At 40.0% G+C, this 23,305-nt stretch overlaps 1 protein-coding gene and 1 long non-coding RNA gene across 3 annotated transcripts; one reads left to right on the top strand and one right to left on the bottom strand.

Moving 5' to 3' along the window:
- Positions 1 to 332: 332 nt before the first annotated feature.
- On the bottom strand, positions 333 to 1,767 carry LOC121400622. Its single transcript, XR_005965859.1, has 3 exons — positions 1,710 to 1,767; positions 1,241 to 1,379; positions 333 to 955 (listed from the first exon to the last, which is right to left on the bottom strand). It is a non-coding gene; the product is annotated as an uncharacterized LOC121400622 (long non-coding RNA).
- Positions 1,768 to 3,880: 2,113 nt separating this feature from the next.
- Positions 3,881 to 16,008, top strand: LOC121400621 (ribosomal protein S6 kinase alpha-3-like). Of its 2 annotated transcripts, XM_041584047.1 has the most exons (8): positions 3,881 to 3,957; positions 5,204 to 5,293; positions 6,710 to 6,868; positions 7,827 to 7,988; positions 9,602 to 9,678; positions 9,846 to 9,963; positions 13,561 to 13,701; positions 15,380 to 16,008. In XM_041584047.1, exons 1-8 carry the CDS (start codon positions 3,940 to 3,942, stop codon positions 15,503 to 15,505), a joined length of 891 nt encoding a protein of 296 aa, XP_041439981.1. In that variant the 5' UTR covers positions 3,881 to 3,939; the 3' UTR covers positions 15,506 to 16,008. The 2 variants fall into 2 exon arrangements, with proteins under 2 accessions (XP_041439981.1, XP_041439982.1); XM_041584048.1 differs by lacking the exon at positions 7,827 to 7,988.
- The last annotated feature ends 7,297 nt before the right edge of the window (positions 16,009 to 23,305 follow it).

Genomic DNA, 23,305 nt, shown 5'->3' on the forward strand with positions numbered 1-23,305 from the left:
ATTGGTACCTGGCAGCTCCAAAACAAGCACAATTAACATCAAAATGTAATAATCAGCCCAGTAGCCACCATATTACGACCAGGCATATTCCATTTACTACTTAATGATTTGCTGTAAGCTTAGCTTCTCATCAGCTGTTCAGAGCCCACTGAGCATGTGCGTGTCACAGATAATCCAAGATGAGAAGCTCCTGTGACAACTTCAAAGGCCTGGATCATTGCTATATAGAGATGCTGAACCTTTAAGCTGGTTCAGTATAAAACATATGGCATTTCTAGCCATATTCATTTTTAGGATGTAGTCCTTTAGTTTTTTTATTTGTTTCAAAACAAAAACATGTTTGGGAAAGATGAATTAAATTTGAATGACTACATAGGGAAGTGTTAATGTAGGATTTTGTTGCAGTTTGATTCTCAACAAAACCACATCGCTTGGCAATAGACCACTATTTTCTTTGTTCTTAGTATTGTCTTGGTAATGCAATGAATAGCTGTTACAGAATGATGCGGCATTGGATCACAAAGAAAAGTGTAGAGTGCTCTGTAGTTTCCTCAATTTGAATTTTTTTAGGGAGCTTTTGTGAATAGGCTCTATGAAGACCTTCTGTGCTATTCACATGCACTGTCTTCCTTTTGGTTGGAAGCGTTGTTAAAGGGGACCCGTCACCCAAAAAAAATATTCAAAATCCTATTTTATCACATTAGTCAAGCAAAATTAACTTTAATTACACTATATAAATTATTTGAATAATTTTTTCCTTCAGTCTGGGAATTACAATGACAGCACTTCCTGATTCTTGATGGTCAGCGGGTCCGGGTTGCGGATAAGGCACTTGCGTTTAAGAATGCGCGTTGCGGATTTCGGGTACGGGTTCCAAAAAATGGACCCGCGCAATACTCTATCACAGAGAAATAGGTTTTTTGGCTAACGGGATCTGTGGGCCCCCATGTGAAAGCTAGAAAGAAGCAGAAAAAGAAGGCAAATAAATAAACCATAAAACATTAATGACTAATTGAAAAGTTACTAAGAATTGGCAATTCTATAACATATTAAAGTAAACTTAAATGTGAACTATGCCTTTAAGGCATACTTGGCAGCCCGTGTCAACTTTGTCTGAAGAGCAGAAAATTTTACATTTTAAAGGACAAGCAACACTAATTATTTTTAAAAGCCATTGAAGCCCCCTTCAGTAATACCTCCATAACTGCACAATGTTAATTATTTGCTTAGTCAAAAATACCTTGATAAATGTCTGTTTACGGTTGTGCCGTCAGCTACATCCTACGTGCGCACACCACCTGTCACTGGACCGAAAGTCACTTGCTGTGGTGCTAACAATGATTTTCAGCCGACCTGTTATTCCTCAGTCTGGTTTGTTTCTGTAAATTTTGCAAAAAGCACCCTGGTCAGCCATAAATCACAGAAGACCCCTATCATCTTGCACTTGTCTTCACTACTCACAGTGCTTACAGTAATAAATCACAAAGGCAATGAGATACGTCTGCCTACAAAGCCCCTCTTCCCAACTTGTATGCGAGGAGCATGAACATAGAAGAAGAACAATTATAAAACAGGCTGAAACTGGTGCAGCAAGTAACTTCCGGTCATAGAAGAAGTTGGATAAGGGATTTTGAGCAGGCACGCAGGATGTAGCTGAGGTTAGAGTCCTGTGTGGAACCAATTTGTTAAACCCGACCCCGCATACTTACCAGCTCGACCCGCAAGTACCTTATCAGCAACCTGATCCGCGACCCGCTGACCATCAAGAAACAGGAAGTTCTGTCATTGTAAACCGGAAGTGACATCATTAGAAGTAGGCGTGATCAGAAAAAAAATATTTTTGTGAAGACCTGGAAACCCGGAGAACCACCGACCCATGTCTATACCCGCTTCTACCTGCAACCCGCAGGGTACCGCAGGTTTTTGCTGGTAACAAGCGGTTACCCGACCCGCTGCAGGACTCTAGCTGAGGGCATGTTGTCATATCAACCTATTTCAGAAGACACTGAACAACCAGAAGCAGTTATTTATCATGGTATATTGAATTAAGTATTTAAAAGTTACATTTCTGCAGTAAAGATTTATTATTGAAGGGATTTTTTTTAATGTTGGCATTACTTGGTTTTACAATCTGCATAGTCTTCTGCCCGAGGCAGGTTTTACTGTAATCCAGTGGCAGGAAAGAGCGTGACTGAAAATATCACACACTGATTTTACTGCATTTTACACATATTTGCCTGTATTAAAATTCACAAATAAAATTCCAACTTCTCACATACAAAGAATTTGCAGTTCTTTTTCATTCACAAATCCACACTTTTTACACAGTTTTTACTGGGGACTTTTCAGGGTAAAAGGAGGGTGAATATGGAATATCTATTAGGTCAGGGGTATTATATGCAGGCTTTAATTTTTATTTGTTTAATAAAAAAAATGATGTTACTGGTCCTTTTTACACAATGCTTGTTAAATTCTAATTACTGGTCTCTCATGGAAAAGTATAAAAACTATTGCTGCTCTCTGATTGCTACACTGTGTAATCCTACAATCCTCTTTAGTTTGTTGTTCTTCTTCCCCTGGGTTTATTTAGCTGTCTTTTAACTAGGGATGCACTGAATCCACTATTTGGATTCGGCTGAACCCCTGAATCCTTTGCGAAAGATGCAAATTAGGATTTGGTTCAGCGATGCAGAAGGATTTGCTGAATCCTGCTGCAGAAGGCTGAATCCTGGCCGAATCCCAAACCGAATCCTGAATTCGGTGCATCCCTACTTTTAACATACCAAATCACTTCTTTATCTGAGCCCAGTCGGGTGCCTTGTGTATAATTACTATGATTTTTGCCAAATAGATTCTCCTGGTATCCCAGCAAGTGCCAATGCACACCAGCTCTTCCGTGGGTTTAGCTTTGTTGCCATTTCATCTGAGGACGAAAGCCAAGCTATGCAAGCAGTTGGGGTACATGCTATTGTTCCAGTAAGTACTTTTTATCATATGAGTGTACATACATTTGTAGCTTTCAGTAATGCAGTTACACATTCAGTTTTTTATAGGTATATAGGACCAGCACCTACCTTATATGTGATATGTATGTACATTTATTATTACTAACTATAGTGAAACACAGTTCACCAGAACCAACACAAGCATGCTTTGTTTTTGCATTTCTACGTGCAGAATGAGATAAAGGTGCCAATAAAAAAAAGCTCAGAGTAGACTGAATCGTTCTTCTTCAGCCATTCTTCATACTATTTTCTTGGTTTTTTAAATTCCAGTGAATCAAGTGAAATGTCACAAAATAAACTAATATGTAATTTGGCAACTTTTGCTTTCAAATAAATATTTAAATACACACACACACACACACCCATTATTATTATTATTATTATCCAAATTACTGAAAAGCCTTCTCCTAGAGACTCCATTTTAATCAAATAATCCAAATTTTCAAAGATGATTCCCTTTTTCTCTGTAATAATAAAACAGGATTAATAATATCTTAGTTTGGATCAAAGTACTAAGGCAAAACCAGCCTATTGGGTTTATTTAACGTTTCCATGATACTTAAGGCATGAAGATCCAAGAACCATTCATCTAAGGCATTAATGATCCGTTATCTAGAAAACCCCTAGGTCCCGAGCATTATGGATAACCGGTCCCATACCTGTATTTTATATATTATGTCTCTCCCACAGACAAGAAAGTACCTTGCCGCAATTCTCTTTTGTTCTTTCCATTCATCTTTAGTCTTAATTTGCATTAAGGTTTAAAATCTTTAACTTTCGATGAATGCTGCCTAACATGAATGTGAACTAATGTAAACTTATTTCTTAGCTTCTAGGAACAGCATCCAGTTCACAGATGGCTATGAGCTAAAGGAAAGATATTGGCGTGGGTTCCTATTCTATTTGAAAAAGGTGTATTCACAAGGTTTCCAACATGGAGTATGCAGTAAAGGTAGGTATTATATCACAATAGTTGCTACAATACTACCCTTGCTAACACCACTTTACAGCATATTCAGTCTTATAGAAAGGTTTTTGGTAATTAGGTATGATGTCTTCCAAAGAAGCATGTCTGTGTAGCATAGTGTCACCTCAAGTTTAATCATCTCCAGTCTGGGGGACCGGTGGCAGCATTTTGAGTTTTTGTTAAACTGTAAATCTGTTTTTAGGGTATCAAATATACAAAAACAATAAAAATAGAGCTTCAATGAGCTTATCTTTCTGAGATTTTTTGCCTCGGAAAGTGATTAACAATGTGCTGGAAGCCTCCACCAAAATGACGGTGTTCTAGGTTGAGGGGACAACCACCAAGTGAGGTAGGTCAAGTTGCCATTTCCTTTGAGAGGCTTTTTTTTGTAGTTGTGTATTGTACCAAAGAAAAAACACACTGGTGTATATGACCCTATTCATTTTATTTTCCCTTTTATTCTGCCTAAACCTCCATGCAGTTAAAAAAAAGTGGTTCACCTTTAATTTAACTTTTAGTATGTTATAAATTGGCCAGTTCTAAGCAATTTTTTAAATTGGTCTCCATTATTTATTTTTTACAGTTTGTTAAATGTTTGCCTTTTCCTTCTGATGCTTTCCAGTTTTCTAAAGGGGGTCACTGACATCTAAAAATGAATGCTCTGTAAGGCTACAAATTTATTGTTACTGCTACTTTTTATTACTCATCTTTCTATTCGGACAATCTCATATTCATATTCCAGTCTCTTATTCAAATTACCCTACCAACTAGGTTACTGAAATTGCAAACTGGGGAGCGGCTGAACAAAAAGCTAAATAACTCAAAAACCACAAATGATAAAAACAAAAACCAACTGCAAATTGTCTCAGAACATTACTCTGCGTCATACTAAAAGTTAACTCAAAGGTGAATAACCCCTTTAATGCATGGCAGTTTATCTGTGCGTTGCATGATCATTACAGGTCTAGTTAGACCATCCACTTCTGAGTTACACGTGATTCTGGACTCTTGTTTTGTCTTTTTAATCAAACCCTTGTTTACTATTTTGAACTGTAATTTCACTTTATTGCACAGACATAAACCAAATCATTGAATTATAACTGTCCCTGCTATAACTCATATTATGTCTGAATCCGAGAAGTTCAACTATATTGTTATTTTTATAAAACTATTAGAGAGGTTTTGGAAACTGTTTTAATTGTCTTCGTAAACATTTCTTTTCATTATTTAGATTATTGACAAGAGCAAGAGAGACCCCACTGAGGAAATAGAAATACTGTTGCGATATGGGCAGCATCCTAATATCATTACATTAAAAGATGTAAGTATGATTTGGCTTTTCTTCTTGGCTCAACTTTATTTCTTTCTTTTTGGGTTTGAGCTCCAGTTCAATCAAAATGAAAAATATATACAGGTATGGGATCCGTTATCCAGAAACCCATTATTCAGAAAGCTCCAAATTACGGAAAGGCTGTCTCCCATAGACTCCATTTTATCCAAATAATTCCAATTTTTTAAAATGATTTCCTTTTTCTCTGTAATAATAAAACATTATCTTGTACTTGATCCCAACTAAGATATAATTAATCCTTAATGGAAGCAAAACCAGCCTATTGGGTTTATTTAAAGTTCAAATAATTTTCTAGTAGAATGTAGATATGAAGATCCAAATTACGTAAAGATACCTTATGCGGAAAACCCCAGGTCCTGAGCATTCTGGATAACAGGTCCTATACCTGTACGTATGTGTACTTGCAAGATGTTGAGCATAACTGTAACCAGGCTAAATTCTTCCACTTCTAGAGTTAGTGAATTTAAAGGAGAACTATATCCTTAAAAAAGCATAATAATTTATGTACGGAACTCTACCATCCCAGTTGCGCAGTTGAACCTGCATATGGAAAATGTCATTTGGAGCATCATGCCTTAAAGCTAGTAAAATACATTTAAAGGGATACTGTCATAAGAAAAAAAAAAATTTTTCAAAATAAATCAGTTAATAGTGCTGCTCCATCAGAATTTTGCACTGAAATCCGTTTCTCAAAAAAGAGCAAACAGATTTTTTATATTCAATTTTGAAATCTGACATGGGGCTAGACATATTGTCAATTTCCCAGCTGCCCCAAGTCATGTGACTTGTGCTCTGATAAACTTCAATCACTCTTTACTGCTGTACTGCAAGTTGGAGTGATATCATTCTCCTCCCTTTTCCGCCCAGCAGCCAAACAAAAGAACAATGGGAAAGTAACCCGATAGCAGCTCCCTAACACAAGATAACAACTGCCTGGTAGATCTAAGAACAACACTCAATAGTAAAAACCCATGTCCCACTGAGACACATTCAGTTACATTGAGAAAGAAAAACAGCAGCCTGCCAGAAAGCATTTCTCTCCTAAAGTGCAGGCACAAGTCACATGACCAGGGGTAGCTGGGAAATTGACAAAATGTCTAGCCCCATGTCAGATTTCAAAATTGAATATAAAAATCTGTTTGCTCTTTTGAGAAATGGATTTCAGTGCAGAATTCTGCTTGAGTAGTGCTATTAACTGATGCGTTTTGAAAAAAACATGTTTTCCGATGACAGGATCCCTTTAAAAATCATAATGCATGTATTTCATTAAATAAAACACTTTTGATTTCATTAGACAACACTGTTTTGTCTGTTGTGCTCTTTTTAAATAGGGGTTTAAATTGACTATTAGCGTAATGTACTGATCGACTTATTTTTATGTTGCAGGTGTATGATGATGGAAAATATGTGTATTTAGTAACGGAACTAATGAAGGGAGGGGAACTTTTAGATAAAATACTGCGGCAAAAGTTCTTCTCTGAGCGAGAGGCAAGTGCAGTGCTACACACGATAACCAAAACCGTAGAATACCTCCACTCCCAGTGGGTACGTTTTCTCCTTCAGCTTATCATGAAATATGCATTCAAATATATTTTATGTGTTTCCACTTAAACATCAAGCCATTAGGATTAAGTACACTTTACAAAGATAGCAGCTTAAGAGTTGTTCTGATATGCATATTAAATTATAAATACATATTAAATAAGTATCAAACAGTTAGTATATAGATTAATTGGAACCCTACACTGGTATTAGCCTCCTGTACCGATATGCAGCTCATTTTGGCAAACATATCGAAATCGGCTGCATGTGCCTGCACACGGTAGCAGACAGGAGAGGATGCTAATGCCAGTGTAGGGGGGCCGATTCTCAGCCTGTGTATTCCAGCAGGTCGATTTTCAGCCGTTTGGCATTAGCCTTTACCAATAGTAACGACACTAATCTTATCTGCAGTTACACAATATCTGGGTTAGAAAAAGCTGTTTATAGTGGACAGCCCCAATTTACTTTACAATTTATCCTGCATGATGCTCAGATTGCAGACTTCTAGAGGCACATTTAATAAGGGTAAGGACACACAGGCAGATTTGGGGAGATTAGTCGCCCCATCGACAAATCGCCTCTTCTTCATGGGACAATCTCCCTGAACTGCCTTCCCGCCGGCTATAATGAAAAATCGCCAGCAGGATGGCACTTGCTGCACTTCGTTTTCCAAAGACGCCCGAAGTTTCCTCGTGAGGCAACTTTAGACGACTTCGGAAAACAAAGGGCCGCGAGTGCCATCTCGCTGGCGATTTTTCATTATAGCCAGCGGGAAGGTAGGTGAAGGCAGTTCGGGGAGCAGCATTGGGCTGTTTCTTCACTGGACTCTCTATGCTTTAAATGCAGGATCTATGTATGACTATACTGAACTATGATAGGCTTTATGTAAGATTTAGGGCACTGTACATTGTTTAATGTATTACATATTCTTCACAATTCTTTTCATGTTCATACATTTTAGGTCGTCCACCGGGATCTCAAGCCAAGCAATATTCTTTGTGTGGATGAGTCTGGGAACCCTGAGTCTATTAGAATTTGTGACTTTGGCTTTGCAAAGCAACTCAGGGCAGAAAATGGTTTGCTTATGACTCCATGCTATACTGCAAATTTTGTGGCTCCTGAGGTAAGTCATCTTGTCCTCACAGTTATTGTAACTAGGAAGAAGTTCTCTAATCTGAGTCGATTGAATTGTTGTAATTTCCACTGCACTGCGTTCTGCGCATATGCCCATCAAGTCATAGAGAAAAAAAGGGATAGAGATGATCCATTTTCTCAGTAAAGTCTGCGTGTGTGTGTGTGTGTGTGTGTTTTCAACCTGATCTAACTATGTAACTACATGAGAGCCTCAATGTCCATGTCTAGCATCTTGTCTGCATGGTTACATAGAATGCTTTCAGGCATGAAAAGAGAAATGAAAAGCATCTTATCACAAAATCTGTCACTAAACAGGCCAAGTTGTATTCCATGGATTGCTTTATAAAATCTTTCATTGCTTCAAATATGTTCACAGAGAGCTCCCCCTTTTGGGGCAAGTAATGAACAGGTGCTTAGAGCCTTCATTGGCGCTGATGTTTAATCACACCTGCATGAAATGTCTACATAATTCACACCTTATCCATGAAATCTGGTTGTTTGCTGAACACAATGGGGGAAATCCACGAAAGTGGTGATATTGAGACAATAAAAGTGGAAATGAAAGTGTCTGATTCCCCACCAAATTCACAAATCTGAACTTGTCTTTTAAACAGACCGTTTTCAGATTTTGTCTTTTGCACAACATTTTAACAACATTTGTTTCTGAATTTGTCTATAGAGGGGAGAGAGGGTTTATTTTACCTAGAAAAATGATACATCGTTGTTTTCAGGATAACATGGGCTTTTTAAATCTGCCTACATGTTTGTGTGATTCCAATTCTGTAACAAGATATTAGGATCTAAATACAAAAAATGCTATTTTTCATAATATAGGGATTTGTGACAGAATTTTGTTTTATCTTAGGCCAAGTGTCTGCTGCTTAAACGAAAAAATTACTTGGGAGGCTTTACTTTTCCTTTAGATAATATGTTCACTCAGATTGCTAATATTGCCTCATTTATTGAGCTAAAACTAGTATATTAACACAAGTGTGAGTTAAAAAACTTTTTACATATCAGTAATGTCGATCAGGCAGGGTTAAAAATCGTGGCCGCATCTATTCGTTGATGCGGTCCCTCGATCAGACCGTCCATTTGGCTTTCTTTCTGATCCGATCATTGGGCCCTATGGCCCACGAACGGATCAGCCCGATATCGCCCACTTCAATGTGGGCATATCAAGGAGAGATCCGCTGTTTTGGCAACATCACCAAAAGAGAGGATCTCCCTGTGTATGGCCACCTTTAGAATTGATCTGACACATGGGGAAGAGTTATACTTAACTTCACTCCATTTTGAAAATGTCGTTTAAAATGACGTTTTTGCGCCATTTTTATGTCATTTGAAAGGCAAATTCATAAAAGTGCCTGTAAATTGTCTTTCTTTCACTAAAATATGAAAAGTGTCTATTGAGTCAGAATTTAGGCGGATTTCTGTTTGTGAATATGGAGAAAGTATTTTACACCAATTTACCACCACTTTTATTCCAAAAATGGGCTCTCTACACTTTGCGAATTCCCCCCATTGAATTGCAAATAAATACCAAGAATAATGCTGAGCTAGGCTTGATTTTATATTTGTCTCTATTTTTGTCCTTTATAGGTTTTAAAGCGTCAAGGCTACGATGCGGCATGTGATATATGGAGTCTGGGTGTGCTGCTTTATACAATGCTGACGGGGTAAGTGAACAAGACGCTAAAACCTTTTAAATCAGGGGAATATATGTAAATGGGTTATAAAACAAGTGCAATAACTTCCCAGTTCAGTTACTTGCTCTAGGGCCTGGTAAAAGCACTTTTTTGTGATTACCGCTATTGTCATGTTGTATATTTTCTTCATATTTCAGATACACTCCTTTTGCAAATGGACCAGATGACACACCAGAAGAAATCCTAGCAAGAATAGGAAGCGGAAAGTTCGCTCTAAGTGGTGGTTATTGGAATTCTGTTTCAGATATTGCCAAGGTCAGTTTGTGTACAGATCAGTTTACTCAACATTCCTTAGCTGCTGCAGTCTGTTGCAACATACACAACAATGTCCCAGACTAAAGGTGGCCATAGACGTAACAATTACGATCTTTCTTGGAAAAGATCTTTCCAAGAAACATTGTTTGTTTCAATACACACGTGTAGAGCTGAATCGTCAGATATACAGGTAGAAACAATAGAATTCTACCTGTATCTAATGATTCAGCACTAACAATGGCCAATGTTTGGGTGCCTTCAAAGTAGAGTCCTACAGCGGGTCGGGTACATGCAGATTACCTACAAAAAAAGCGGGTACCCTGTGGAACAAGGGTAAACTTTTCAGATGCAGGTTGGGTTGCAGGTCTCTTCCTGCTGCTTTTTCTCCACTCATCTCCCCCTCCCATCTGACTTCCGGCACAGCTCTCTTACATCACAGGGCGCACTTCTGTCCCTCTCCCTCTCGACTATTGGCCATGTTTGATGATCTCACTTCCAGTTTGCAGCAACATCAGTTCCGGTTTGATGGTGGTCGGCAGATTGCGGATAAGGCAGTTGCGGGCCCGGGTCGGGTATCGGTTCAAAGTGGCTAAATATGTGGGTCGCAGTTCGGGTTGCGGACTGCGGATTTATGTCCGGGTCTTAGAAATTGGTTCCATGCAGAACTCTACTTCAAAGGCACCCAATCAAAATTTTCCATCCAGCCCGATCGACGAGCCGACCGATACAACAAACGGGAGGGGGGGTGGGGGGTTTGCGCTGACTAGGTTTCCTTCCCCTTTAAGAAACTGCCATTGCCACTAAGAATAATGAGGTACGCAGTGATATCTAGTGCCTTTAGGATAATCTCTTCCATGTTATAAAAGTGGTTTCATTGCAGTGCCATTCACCCGAGCAACATTAATGGGCAGATTTATCAGAGGTCGAATTTATGTGAATTTTTTGTTTACTCTAATAAATTTGAATATACTCACAACTCGAACGGGAGGTTTTTTTAGAAAAAAATTCTTAAGTATTATATTTCCTTGAAAAGTCCTGACCCGAAAATCAAATTCAAATCGAGTTTCCCCCCTGAAAAAAACTTGAATGTTAGAAAGGCAATGAACATATTGAAATGGTTTAACGGGCCTCTGCCATTTACTTGACTTGGCAGGTTTTAGGTGGCTAATATTCAAATTAGAACTGTTTCCATGGTCGGGGTGTGATAAATCTCATATTCAAATTTACATTCAAATTGGGGGATTAAAATTCTAATGTGTGAATTTTAAAACCAACAAAACAAATGTTCAAATTGTAATTTACTATTCGACCCTTAATAAATCTGCCCCTAATAGTAAATGGGGACAGATTTTTTTCTGCATCCTCATGGGATACAGCTAAATAGGGATTGTTTTATTTAAATGAATGCGAACTATAGCTGGACAGCCACAACTTGGTGTTATGTTAATGTAGGGGCACTCCGATTTTATAACATAATTTTAGTTGGCATTTAGCAATGCTGATCTTAATTTAACCCACAGCCAGCCTCACCGGACCACTAAATTGTCTATACTGTTCTGCAGATACCCCTTAAACATTCAGCATTGATTTTGTAAAGGGATACTGTGGTGGAAAAAACAGATTTTTTTTGTTTATATTTAATTTTGAAATCTGACATGGGTCTAGACATATTGTCAGTTTCCCAGCTGCTCCCAGTCATGTGACCTGTGCTCTGATAAACTTCAGTCACTCTTTACTGCTGTACTGCAAGTTAGAGTGATATCACCCCCTCCCTCCCCCCCCCAGCAGCCTAACAACAGAACAATGGGAGGGTAACCAGATAACCGCTCCCTAACACAAGATAATAGCTGCCTGGTAGATCTAAGAAACAGCACTCTATAGTAAAATCCAGGTCCCACTGCGACACATTCAGTAACATTGAGTAGGAGAAACAACAGGCTGCCAGAAAGCAGTTCCATCCTAAAGAGCTGGCTCTTTCTGAAAGCACATGATCAGGCAAAATGACCTGAGATGGCGCCTACACACCAATATTACAACTAAAAAAATACACTTTCAGGAATGAAATTTTATATTGTAGAGTGAATTATTTGCAGTGTAAACAGTGTAAGTTAGAAATAAAAACTACACCATAAAAATCATGACCAAATCCCTTTAAAGGGCATGTAAAGTCTAAAATAGAATAAGGCTAGAAATGCTGTATTTTGTATACTAAATATAAACATGAACTTACTGCACCACAAACCTAATCAAACAAATAAATAATTTATGCTTTCAAAGTTGGCTACAGGGGGTCACCATCTTGTAACTTTGTTAAACATCTTTGCAAGACTAAGACTGTGCACATGCTCAGTGTGGTCTGGGCTGCTTAGGGATCGTCATAAACAAAGCTGCTTGAGTTCTGCATGGCTGGGAAGTAAGGCGGGGGCTCCCCCTGCTGTTCATAAGTATGATTGTTTCCCTGCTCAGCAGTTAGGGACCATCTGACAATTCCTATCCACAGCAGTAAATGGAGGGAGAATTTCACTGCATACAGTCAGGTTTCTTATAAAAACGGTACACATTTTTTATTAAAGTATATTGGAGATAGGTTTATTTTTCATTAATGAAAGTAAAAATGGGATTTTATTTTTTTGCCTTTACATGCCCTTTAAGCTTACAGTTAATAAAAACCCTGCTGAAGTCTAACCTAGGAATTATACTATTGGAATTCTGTTGTTAATGATCTTACAGTGTGACTGCTTTTTCTCCTTCTAAATCTATGGGTCCTCCCGGTAGAATCTATGGGTCCCCCCTCTCCCCAGGTCCGGTGCCTTGGGGTTATCCTAGATTCTGCCCTGTCATTCACTCCTCATATCCAGTCACTTATTAAATCATGTCACTTCCACCTAAGGAACATATCCAAAATACGATCATTTATCACCCAAGACGCTGCCAAAATTCTTATTCACTCTCTCATCATATCGCGTCTAGACTACTGCAACTCTCTTTTAATTGGCCTCCCCCTCCAGAGACTGTCACCTCTCCAGTCCATAATGAACACTGCTGCGAGGCTCATACACCTCAGCAACCGCTCCTCCTCTGCCTCGCCATTCTGTCAATCCCTGCACTGGCTTCCGTTACCTTTCAGAATCAATCACCACATACAACACCACATTTCTCACCCACTTACTTCGATCTTACCCACTCCCACACCTTGTGTATTACTCCCTTCCCTTTAGACTGTATGCCTGTAGTTGTATAATCACATTTACTTTACAGTGCTACGCAATATGTTGGCGCTATATAAATACATGTTAATAATAATTGTTAATAATAATAATTGTTGTGATGAAAACTCCCTTCTCTACCTCTGTGGCTGCTTCCCATTTTATTAATGACAACAGTCTAGAAATGGAGCAACCTATTTGCTTTTCAAATGAATGGCAATCAGCTGCAGGCAGAAAATAGAGTTTTAAACACTGTGCCCCCCCCCCAATGTGTGTGAAGTGGTCCTAATACCCTGGAGATTCCATGATGAAGGATAGAGGTGCTTTTGTTGTTAATTTTTGTAGATTCCTAGAAAGACGGCTGAATATATTTTTTATATCCTATCCACAGGACCTGGTTTCAAAGATGCTTCACGTGGATCCACAACAAAGATTAACTGCAGCCCAAGTACTGAAGCACCCCTGGATAGTACACTGTGACCAGCTGCCTCAGTTCCAGCTGAACAGACAAGATGCTCCACACCTAGTAAAGGTAATGTCGTGTTTTTTTCCTTATGCTAGACAAGCCTTCTGATTCACAGGCTAATTAATATTATGTTTCATGCACCGAAATGCTTGCATTTGTTTCCGGTTGCTTCCTTTAGTTCCATTTTTAATCCAACGGCAGCTGCACAAGTACATAGAATGAATTCATTAAAGAAACAATAACGCCAAAAAATGCGCGTTTTAAAAGAATGACTATCATGTAATGTTGCCTTGAACTGGTAAAACTGGTGTGTTTGCTTCAGAAAAACTATTATAGTTTATATAAACAAACTGCTGTGCAGTTATGGGGGCAACTGTTCAAGCACATGATATGCAGTGGATCACAGATAAGTTCTGAGGAATCTCATTGTATACTTCAAGGTGTATCTGTTATCTATTGAGTATCCTGTGCCTTTTTCAGCTTTGAATGGCTGCCCCCTGGCTATACAGCAGTTTGTTTATATAAATTGCAGCGAACACGCCAGTTGTATGAGTGCAGCGCAATCCATACATTATATATTTTCCTTACTTTAATACATAATTTTTTTGGTGTTACTGTTCTTTTAAGTTATACTGTTGCACTTTAGCCAGTTCAGTATCCGTATGGCAATATGAACCAAATTAAATCACAAAATAATACTGATCAGAATTTAATTCCATTTTAACAGATTTCGCCATGTTTGGTGGAAGCAGAATTGCGTATTTATAAAGTATAAAAATCTGTCTCACTGATATCAATGAAAAGTGAAACGAGTTTTCAGCCTCCTATTTAACAGGTTTTGCTAAATGTTTTCAGGTTTTTTTTTCTAAATAAATGGTCAACACAAATGTAGAAATCCATAAATATTGAAATTGTTGTGGTTTTTCCAGTTAGTGCAACAAAAACAACTTACCAGCAATGGATGTCAAGTGAGGGAGGAAGTGGGGAAGTCAGATGTGAGGTGGGCAGGCAGAAGAAAAGTTGCAGGGAGAGTGCGGCAGTGACAACTGCTCTCTCATTAAGTTATAAACGTTGTGTTCTGACATAGAAACGCGCCGTTTAAAAGGTTATAAATTACAGTGTGGCCCAATAAGGAATTAGCTGGTCTGTAGATTATATATATATATATATATGTGTGTGTGTGTGTGTGTGTGTGTGTGTGTGTGTGTGTGTATATATGTGTATGTGTGTATGTGTGTATGTGTGTATGTATGTATGTATGTATATATGTATATATGTATATATGTATATATGTATATATGTATATATGTATATATGTATATATGTATATATACACACACATACATATATACATATATATATATATATATATATACACACACATACATATATACATATGTATATATATATATACACACACATACATATATACATATGCATATATATATATATATACACACACATACATATATACATATGTATATATATATATATATACACACACATACATATATACATATGTATATTTATATATATATACACACACATACATATATACATATGTATATATATATATATATATACACACACATACATATATACATATGTATATATATATATATATACACACATGCACATTTTGTGTATCTTTCTAAAAATACAGCAGTACACTTTAACATGATTATATTTCTTCACCTGTCCTCACACCTTTGTGTTTTGTCTCCATTCTTGTTGTTTAATGCAGGGAGCCATGGCAGCAACTTATTCTGCTTTGAACCTTAATCCACTGTCGCCCGTACTGGAACCTGTTGGTCGTTCTACTCTGGCTCAGAGGAGAGGAATAAAGAAGATTACCTCCACGGCCCTGTGAAAGTCAAGTCATCTAGTAGGAGCGACCTGTAGCTGAAGATTCGCAGCACAACAAAAAGCCATCAGTGATAGCACATATCAAAAAGCCACTCGGGCAGCACATGCTCCCGGTCCCTGCCGGCTCTCGTAATCAATGCTGCTGCTTTTGTCTGTTCTCAGTAGTTCAGTGATGGAAAAAAAAAACACATCTTACAATGCCGGGGACTTTGATTTAGGCTTTTCACCTCTGCAACTGAAGAAGACACTGAAAATGAAACAAAAGGAAGACAAATCTCAACGCTGAACAGAAGTATTCATAGTCCTCCAACATAACGGGTTCTAGGTTCACTTTTTATTTGAGCACTTGCATACTCTCAGCTCTTTGCTCCTTAAAATGATGTATACAACATGCCACTCCGCCTTCTGCACTTTCACACAACATATTCAAGTGAAATTTCTACATCTGCCTTTTCGATCATCTTTTGCCTTGTCTTAATAGAGAATACCAGTAAACCCCCGATTCTCTAAAGAATCGTTAATGAAAGAATGGTAACAACAGTGAGGCAGCAAAATGCGATGGGTGCTGATTCACTCTCCATCCCCAGGCAGCAACTGGCGACGCTAATTTGTGGGGATGTAGAGTGAATCTGTGCCGATTGCTTGTTGTTACCTATCTGCTATTAGAATTCTTAAATTTTGAGTTTATTGGTAGTAAAGTGTTACTGAAAAATTTCTTTATAAACAACATTTTTGGTGAAAATGTTCTCCTGTCCTTGAATGAGTTCTCCCTGGTGAGGTGTACTTAAAATCTTGACTTTAACATCAGATGAACGCTGCACTCTTGAAAATGCAACATAAAGTTGACCATGACCAAACACAGGCTCAGATAGGTAAATGCCGACTTTATCCAATGTTTGTCCTTGTGATTTGTTGATTGTCATGGCAAATGCAGCCTTAATGGGGAATTGTCGTCGTTTAAGTTTAAAAGGTAATTCCTGGTCAGAACTGGTAAGGTCAATTCTGGGAATCAAAATGGTATCACCGCTATGGGATCCTGTAAGCACTTCTGCCTTGATAACATTTTGTCTCATGGTCTTCACAACCAACCGTGTACCGTTACATAAACCTTGCTTAGTGTTAAGGTTTCTTAACAGCATGACTATTGTTCCTACTTTGAGTATTAGATTGTGTTGTGGTAATCCAGCAGGGTTGATAGTGTTTAAATATTGTAATGGGAAATTAAGTTTCTCACTTTCGTCTTCAGAATCAATACAGTCTGTACTCAGAAAGACACAGCTTTGTCCAGGAAGTAATGCAATCACTTGGTTGTTTATCATGTCAACATCAATATTTTTTGGAGATAATATAGCCCGTTTTGCTAATAATGGTATCTGGTCTAATGACAGTTTATTAACTGGTGTGACAGAGGCAGTGGAGTAGCTGCCGGCACTGGTGACAGAGGCAGTGGAGTAGCTGCTGGCAGTCGGCACTGGTGACAGAGGCAGTGGAGTAGTTGCTTGCACTGGTGACAGAGGCAGACAGTTTATTAACTGGTGTGACAGAGGCAGTGGAGTAGCTGCTGGCACTGGTGACAGAGGCAGACAGTTTATTAACTGGTGTGACAGAGGCAGTGGAGTAGCTGCCGGCACTGGTGACAGAGGCAGACAGTTTATTAACTGGTGTGACAGAGGCAGTGGAGTAGCTGCCGGCACTGGTGACAGAGGCAGTGGAGTAGCTGCTGGCAGTCGGCACTGGTGACAGAGGCAGTGGAGTAGCTGCCGGCACTGGTGACAGAGGCAGACAGTTTATTAACTGGTGTGACAGAGGCAGTGGAGTAGCTGCCGGCACTGGTGACAGAGGCAGTGGAGTAGCTGCTGGCAGTCGGCACTGGTGACAGAGGCAGTGGAGTAGCTGCCGGCACTGGTGACAGAGGCAGACAGTTTATTAACTGGTGTGACAGAGGCAGTGGAGTAGCTGCTGGCACTGGTGACAGAGGCAGACAGTTTATTAACTGGTGTGACAGAGGCAGTGGAGTAGCTGGTGGCACTGGTGACAGCGGCAGTGGAGTAGCTGCTGGCAGTCGGCACTGGTGACAGAGGCAGTGGAGTAGTTGCCGGCACTGGTGACAGAGGCAGACAGTTTATTAGCTGGTGTGACAGAGGCAGTGGAGTAGCTGGTGGCACTGGTGACAGAGGCAGTGGAGTAGCTGCTGGCAGTCTGCACTGGTGACAGAGGCAGTGGAGTAGCTGCCGGCACTGGTGACAGAGGCAGACAGTTTATTAACTGGTGTGACAGAGGCAGTGGAGTAGCTGCCGGCACTGGTGACAGAGGCAGTGGAGTAGCTGCTGGCAGTCTGCACTGGTGACAGAGGCAGTGGAGTAGCTGCCGGCACTGGTGACAGAGGCAGACAGTTTATTAACTGGTGTGACAGAGGTAGTGGAGTAGCTGCCGGCACTGGTGACAGAGGCAGACAGTTTATTAACTGGTGTGACAGAGGCAGAGGAGTAGCTGGTGGCACTGGTGACAGCGGCAGTGGAGTAGCTGCTGGCAGTCGGCTGGTGACAGAGGCAGTGGAGTAGCTGCTGGCAGTCGGCACTGGTGACAGAGGCAGTGGAGTAGCTGCCAGCACTGGTGACAGAGGCAGACAGCTTATTAACTGGTGTGACGGAGGCAGTGGAGTAGCTGCCGGCACTGGTGGTGTGACAGAGGCAGAGGAGCGCCGCCATTACACAAACTCACAGAGGAGTAGCAACATGGCCGATGGTGCGTGCTGATTGGGCAGTGCGGTGCCGCCCACTCTCCCAGCAAAGAAGAGGTGGCGGGAGGCAGAAGGAGACAGCGGTAAGAGTGAGGGGGACGGTGTCTGGGGAGCCTGAATCTGCCGCCAGCACAGCGCATATGCCTCCTTCCTAACCTATGTCCGGCGTGTCTTTCAGCTGACACGCCGGGCACTCACAGAGGAGTAGCAACATGGCCGCCCAGCAAAGAAGAGGCGGCGGGAGGCAGAAGGAGACAGCGGTAAGAGTGAGGGGGATGATCTTATGCCAGCAACCTATGTCCGGCGTGTCTTTCTGCGCGCGCATCTTTCCTAGCCTTTCAGCTGAAGATGCGCGCGCCGGGCATGAGTGAGGGGCCTCCCCGACACGCCGGGCATGAGTGAGGGGGACGGTGTCTGCCTGAATCTTCTGGCAGCTGGCAGCAACCTATGTCCGGCGTGTCTTTCTGCGCGCGCATCTTTGCTAACCTTTCAGCTGAAGATGCGCGCGCATCTGCCTCCCCGACACGCCGGGCATAGAAACAACCTTCGTTTAGTATATAGGATGATCTAGTCCTGGAATGATGTGGACAAAAGAAAAAAAAACTACAACTGTGGAATTTCTCATGAATGTATCACAACCAAGATCAGCAACAAGAACGGACCCCCCCGCATGTAACTGTGGGACGACCGCCGGAATAGCTTTCAAACTGCAATAAATTCAAGCATTATGCCTCCAGCAAGCAGTAATAGGTGTATATCTGACTTTAATCTATATTTTTTTTTGGGTGGGATTATAGCTCGTTGGGTGACCTTCTAATTTGACAATTTGCTTTTATTTTTAAGTTTTTGGATTTAAAATGATGCACACACTATATATATATATATATATATATATATATATATATATATATATATATATATATATATATATATATATATAGTTCAGTAATCCACTTTTAAATCAGCCGTGCATTACAAGGGTTTCAGAGCACTTTAGTTCCCTTCACGGTGCAAGCTTTAATGCTGTCCTTGCATGACACTCCACTGGATCACTTCCCGCAGTCTGACCTATTCTGCTTTGTGCATTAACGGACAACCTTTAAAAACAGAACCTGTTTGTCAGTGCCTGATGGCTGGAGAAGAAGATTGTCAGCACTTGTACTATGATAATTACTTGTTCTCAGAAAAAGGGACTTTGTCAAAACTTCGCAAGCTTTCCCAATAACTACGAGATGAACTGTTTATAAGACTAGCAGCCCTTTTCTGGATCTTTTTAGTTCTGTGGCTAACGGCACACAGGGCAGAATCTCTGCTGGTGTGATTCATCTGGCTAATAAACACTCCACTCCTTTGTTCTGCTACCTTTTGACTCTAAAGGGGAACTATCGCGAAAATTAATATAAGCTTCATCATACTGAAGTAAGAAACTTTCTAAATACAATCAATTAAATATTCTGCATTGTTTCTGAAATAATCAAGTTTATATTCACTATCCCTCTCTCAGCATCTGTTTCTCTTCAGTCTGTCTTCATGCAGCAGTTGGGTGTCAGATATTCATTGACACTTAGATACACTATATCTTACAGGGGGGGGGGCTCCCTTTCCTAGCAGATGTATTAGAGCTCACTCAAATAACTGATTCCAGCAAAACAAATTCTGCATATAGAGAGACGGGATTTATGGTGATTTTAAAGGGGCGATTCACCTTCAAACAAATAGTTGTTTTCAGATAGATCACCAGAAATAACTACTTTTTCCAATGACTTTCTTTTTTCTATGTCTGACAATTTTTCTAATATTGAAGTTTAAAGTGTCATTTTTCACCTTCTGAAGCAGCTCTGGGAGGGGGGGTCGCTGACCCTGTAAACTGTTCTAAATTGATACATTTAGTTGATACAGTTCTTATCTTTGTCCCTGCTGAGCAGAATCTCTGGGTTTCATTACAGGCAGCTGTTAGAATTGATACAATAGTTGCTAATACTCCAGAGATGCTGCTGAGAAATGGATCAACTAAATGTTGCAAAAAACAGTTCAGAATCTGCACCTGAATTACTGAGCTGCCAGACTCAAACACCAGAGACACGAACATTCAACTTTAAACTTAGATTTTGGAAAAACAGTAAAAATAAATAATGGAAAGTAATTGAAAAAAGTCTTTATTTCTGGGGAACAATCTGAAAACAACTGAATTGAAAAAAGTGTTTGGAAGGTGGAAGAATGAGCTCTAATACATCTTCTAGGCAAAAGGACCCCCCTATATGATATATTGGATTAGAGACCTGCACGGGTCCATTTTTTGGAGCCCATATCTGCAATCTGCAACCCGGACCCGCAACCCACATTCTTACCCACTTGGACCCGCTACCCGACCCTCAAGTTTCTTATCCGCGACCCACTGACCATCAAGAATCAGGAAGTGCTGTCATTGTAACCGGAAGTGACATTATCGGAAGTAGGTGTGGTCAGAAAAAAAGAAGTAAAAAGCCCTATTGAGAAGACCAGCGACCCGCAAACCCGTAGAACCGGCGACCCGCGTTTATACCTGGAACTTCTACCCTCAACTTGCAGGGTACAGCAGGTTTTTGCGGGTACCCGACCCTCTGCTGGACTCTATATTGTATCATTCATCTGACACCCAACTCCTGAATGAAGAGAAACAGACGCTGAGAGAGGAATAGTTATGATAATCTTGATTATTTCAGAAACAGTACAGAATTTATAATTAAAGCTAATATTACATTTTCATTTTCACGAGCCTTCCTCTTTAATGGAAATCTCATGACACTGCTAGTACAGGCAGTTATCTGCTGAAATGTTCTAATATGAATTTGGGGTGCATGAAAGTCACAAGGAAGGGCACAGGCTTACTGGTGTGTCTCTTTTGGCAGAAGTACTGAAGAATTGGTGGAAAAAATGATCCATGTGTCATTAGTGTTTTGCTTTTATGTTCATAAAACAACGGTGGAGGAGGGTTTTTTTTTTTCCCCACTCTTACAAACAGGGGGTAAATTAAATGAATTTGTCACTGAGCTTCCCGCCTTTAAGCGTCATGAATTCCAGGTTTCTGCAGCTGAAAATGAATCTGCTACGGAAAAGTGATATGCGGGCCGACCTGAAACCCGCAGGTTGGTCAGGTTCGGGCTGAATCCTGCACAAAATCTTTGGGCAGGTCGAGCTCTTCTCCTGCTCTCTCCACCTGCAACCTAGAACTGCCGGCTTCTGGCGCCGGAATTTATAGACTTCCGGCTGCCCCTTTTGTGATGTCACTGCGGGGTGGGTCTATAAAAAGAGGCAGGACCGGGTCAGATGCGGTTCAGGAGGGGGCGGGTGCAGGTTGAGAAATTCTCGACCCGCACATCACTACTACTGAAGCCTTGGAAAAAAATGTGAGATTGGAAACCGGTTTAAGACAACACTCTGATCAAAGGGTTAAGCATATGGATGCAAGTAGGAAAACTGCCTTTTTGGAGGTGCTTCATGCATCAGTCACATAACCCTCTGACGACCAGTAATGCGGCACTGCTATTGCGAATTATCTGGAACAGAACTAAAATGTTACTTTATAAGTTTTGTAAAACACAAGCAACTCGTATCATAAACTTGATGTAGAAAGCTGCTGCTGTTATAGGAGGGTAAGGTCAACATCTCATGTACACTTGCTCCTGTAACAGTATTGGGCTTCTCTGTGCATTATACAACTTCCCTCCATTAACCAGAATAAGCCATTTCACCTTTAATTGTGCTGCTTCTCTCCTGTATACACCAAAAAATGAAGAACGGGGTCGCACACTGTATACGAAAAAGATTTATTAACAGAAAAAACAAAAGGTTACAAAATGAAAACATTTGCCTTACGCGTTTCAACTGTTAAGGCAAAAAGATAGAAAAGGGGAAAAGGCAGCTTTTTCACTTATTTTTCTATCTTTGTGCCCCTGATGAACGCTCGAAACGCGTAGGGAAAATGTTTTATTTTGCCAGCCTTTTGTTTTTTCTGTTAAACCTTTTTCATATAGAGTGTGCAATCCGCTTCTTCATTTTTTTTTTGTCTGTACTTATATTGGAGAATTGGTTGATCAGCACCTCGGGTCAAATTTCGGTGTGCCGCCTTCTAACCCCTTTATATTCTCTCCTGTATACAAGCAGAATACTATGTCCACTCACAATGTATTAACCTTTACCAGCACTTAATCGGTTATGACTTATGCTACTCCTGTCGACCAATGGCATACGAGTGTTCGCAGAACGGAAGTGCCGGCACCAGTTAGATAGAAAATTGCATGACTTGATCATTTCAGAAGGGTATACAGGTATGGGACCTGTTATCCAGAATGCTCGGGACCTGGGGTTTTCCGGATAACAGGTCTTTCTTTAATTTTGGAACTTCATACCTTAAATCTACTAGAAAATCATGTAAACATTAAATAAACCCAATAGGCTGGTTTTGCTTCCAACAAGGATTAATTATATCTTAGTTGGGATCAAGTACAAGATAATGTTTTATTATTACAGAGAAAAAGGAAATCATTTTAAAAATCTGGATAATTTGACTGTAATGAGTCTATGCGAGACGGCCTTTCCGTAATTAGGAGCTTTCTGCATAATGGGTTTCTGGATAACGGATCCCATACCTGTACAGTTTCTTGTTAATCTGTTTCTGGGTAATATTAGGGAAAATGATGTATGCTAAGATTATCATGTAATTCTCAAGCTAAAGGGAAGTTGTACACAAAGGGATGTAATTATTTTGCAGCTATCTTTGGTGGGAGGGACATTTTTTAAAAAAAAAAAAAAAAAAAATATAGAGAATATTTTTCTACACTTATGTACAATCATTCTTTCTATTAGACTCTTTAGCTTGGCATGTCTGTACGTTTATAATCATATTCCAGGAGTTTGTGGTCATTTGGAAAGTGGATAACTGATGCTTTTACAGAGATGAAACGTTCCAGTGCTACAAGAATAAAGATGAATAGCCCAACTCTCCTACCTATGAACAATCTCCAATGAATCCCAACGTGTACTCTGTGTGATCTGATAAACCGAAACGGTGATCGCGGCTTGCAG

Source organism: Xenopus laevis, chromosome 2S (assembly GCF_017654675.1).
Source record: "Xenopus laevis strain J_2021 chromosome 2S, Xenopus_laevis_v10.1, whole genome shotgun sequence".
In the NCBI taxonomy this organism is placed as follows: domain Eukaryota; kingdom Metazoa; phylum Chordata; class Amphibia; order Anura; family Pipidae; genus Xenopus; species Xenopus laevis.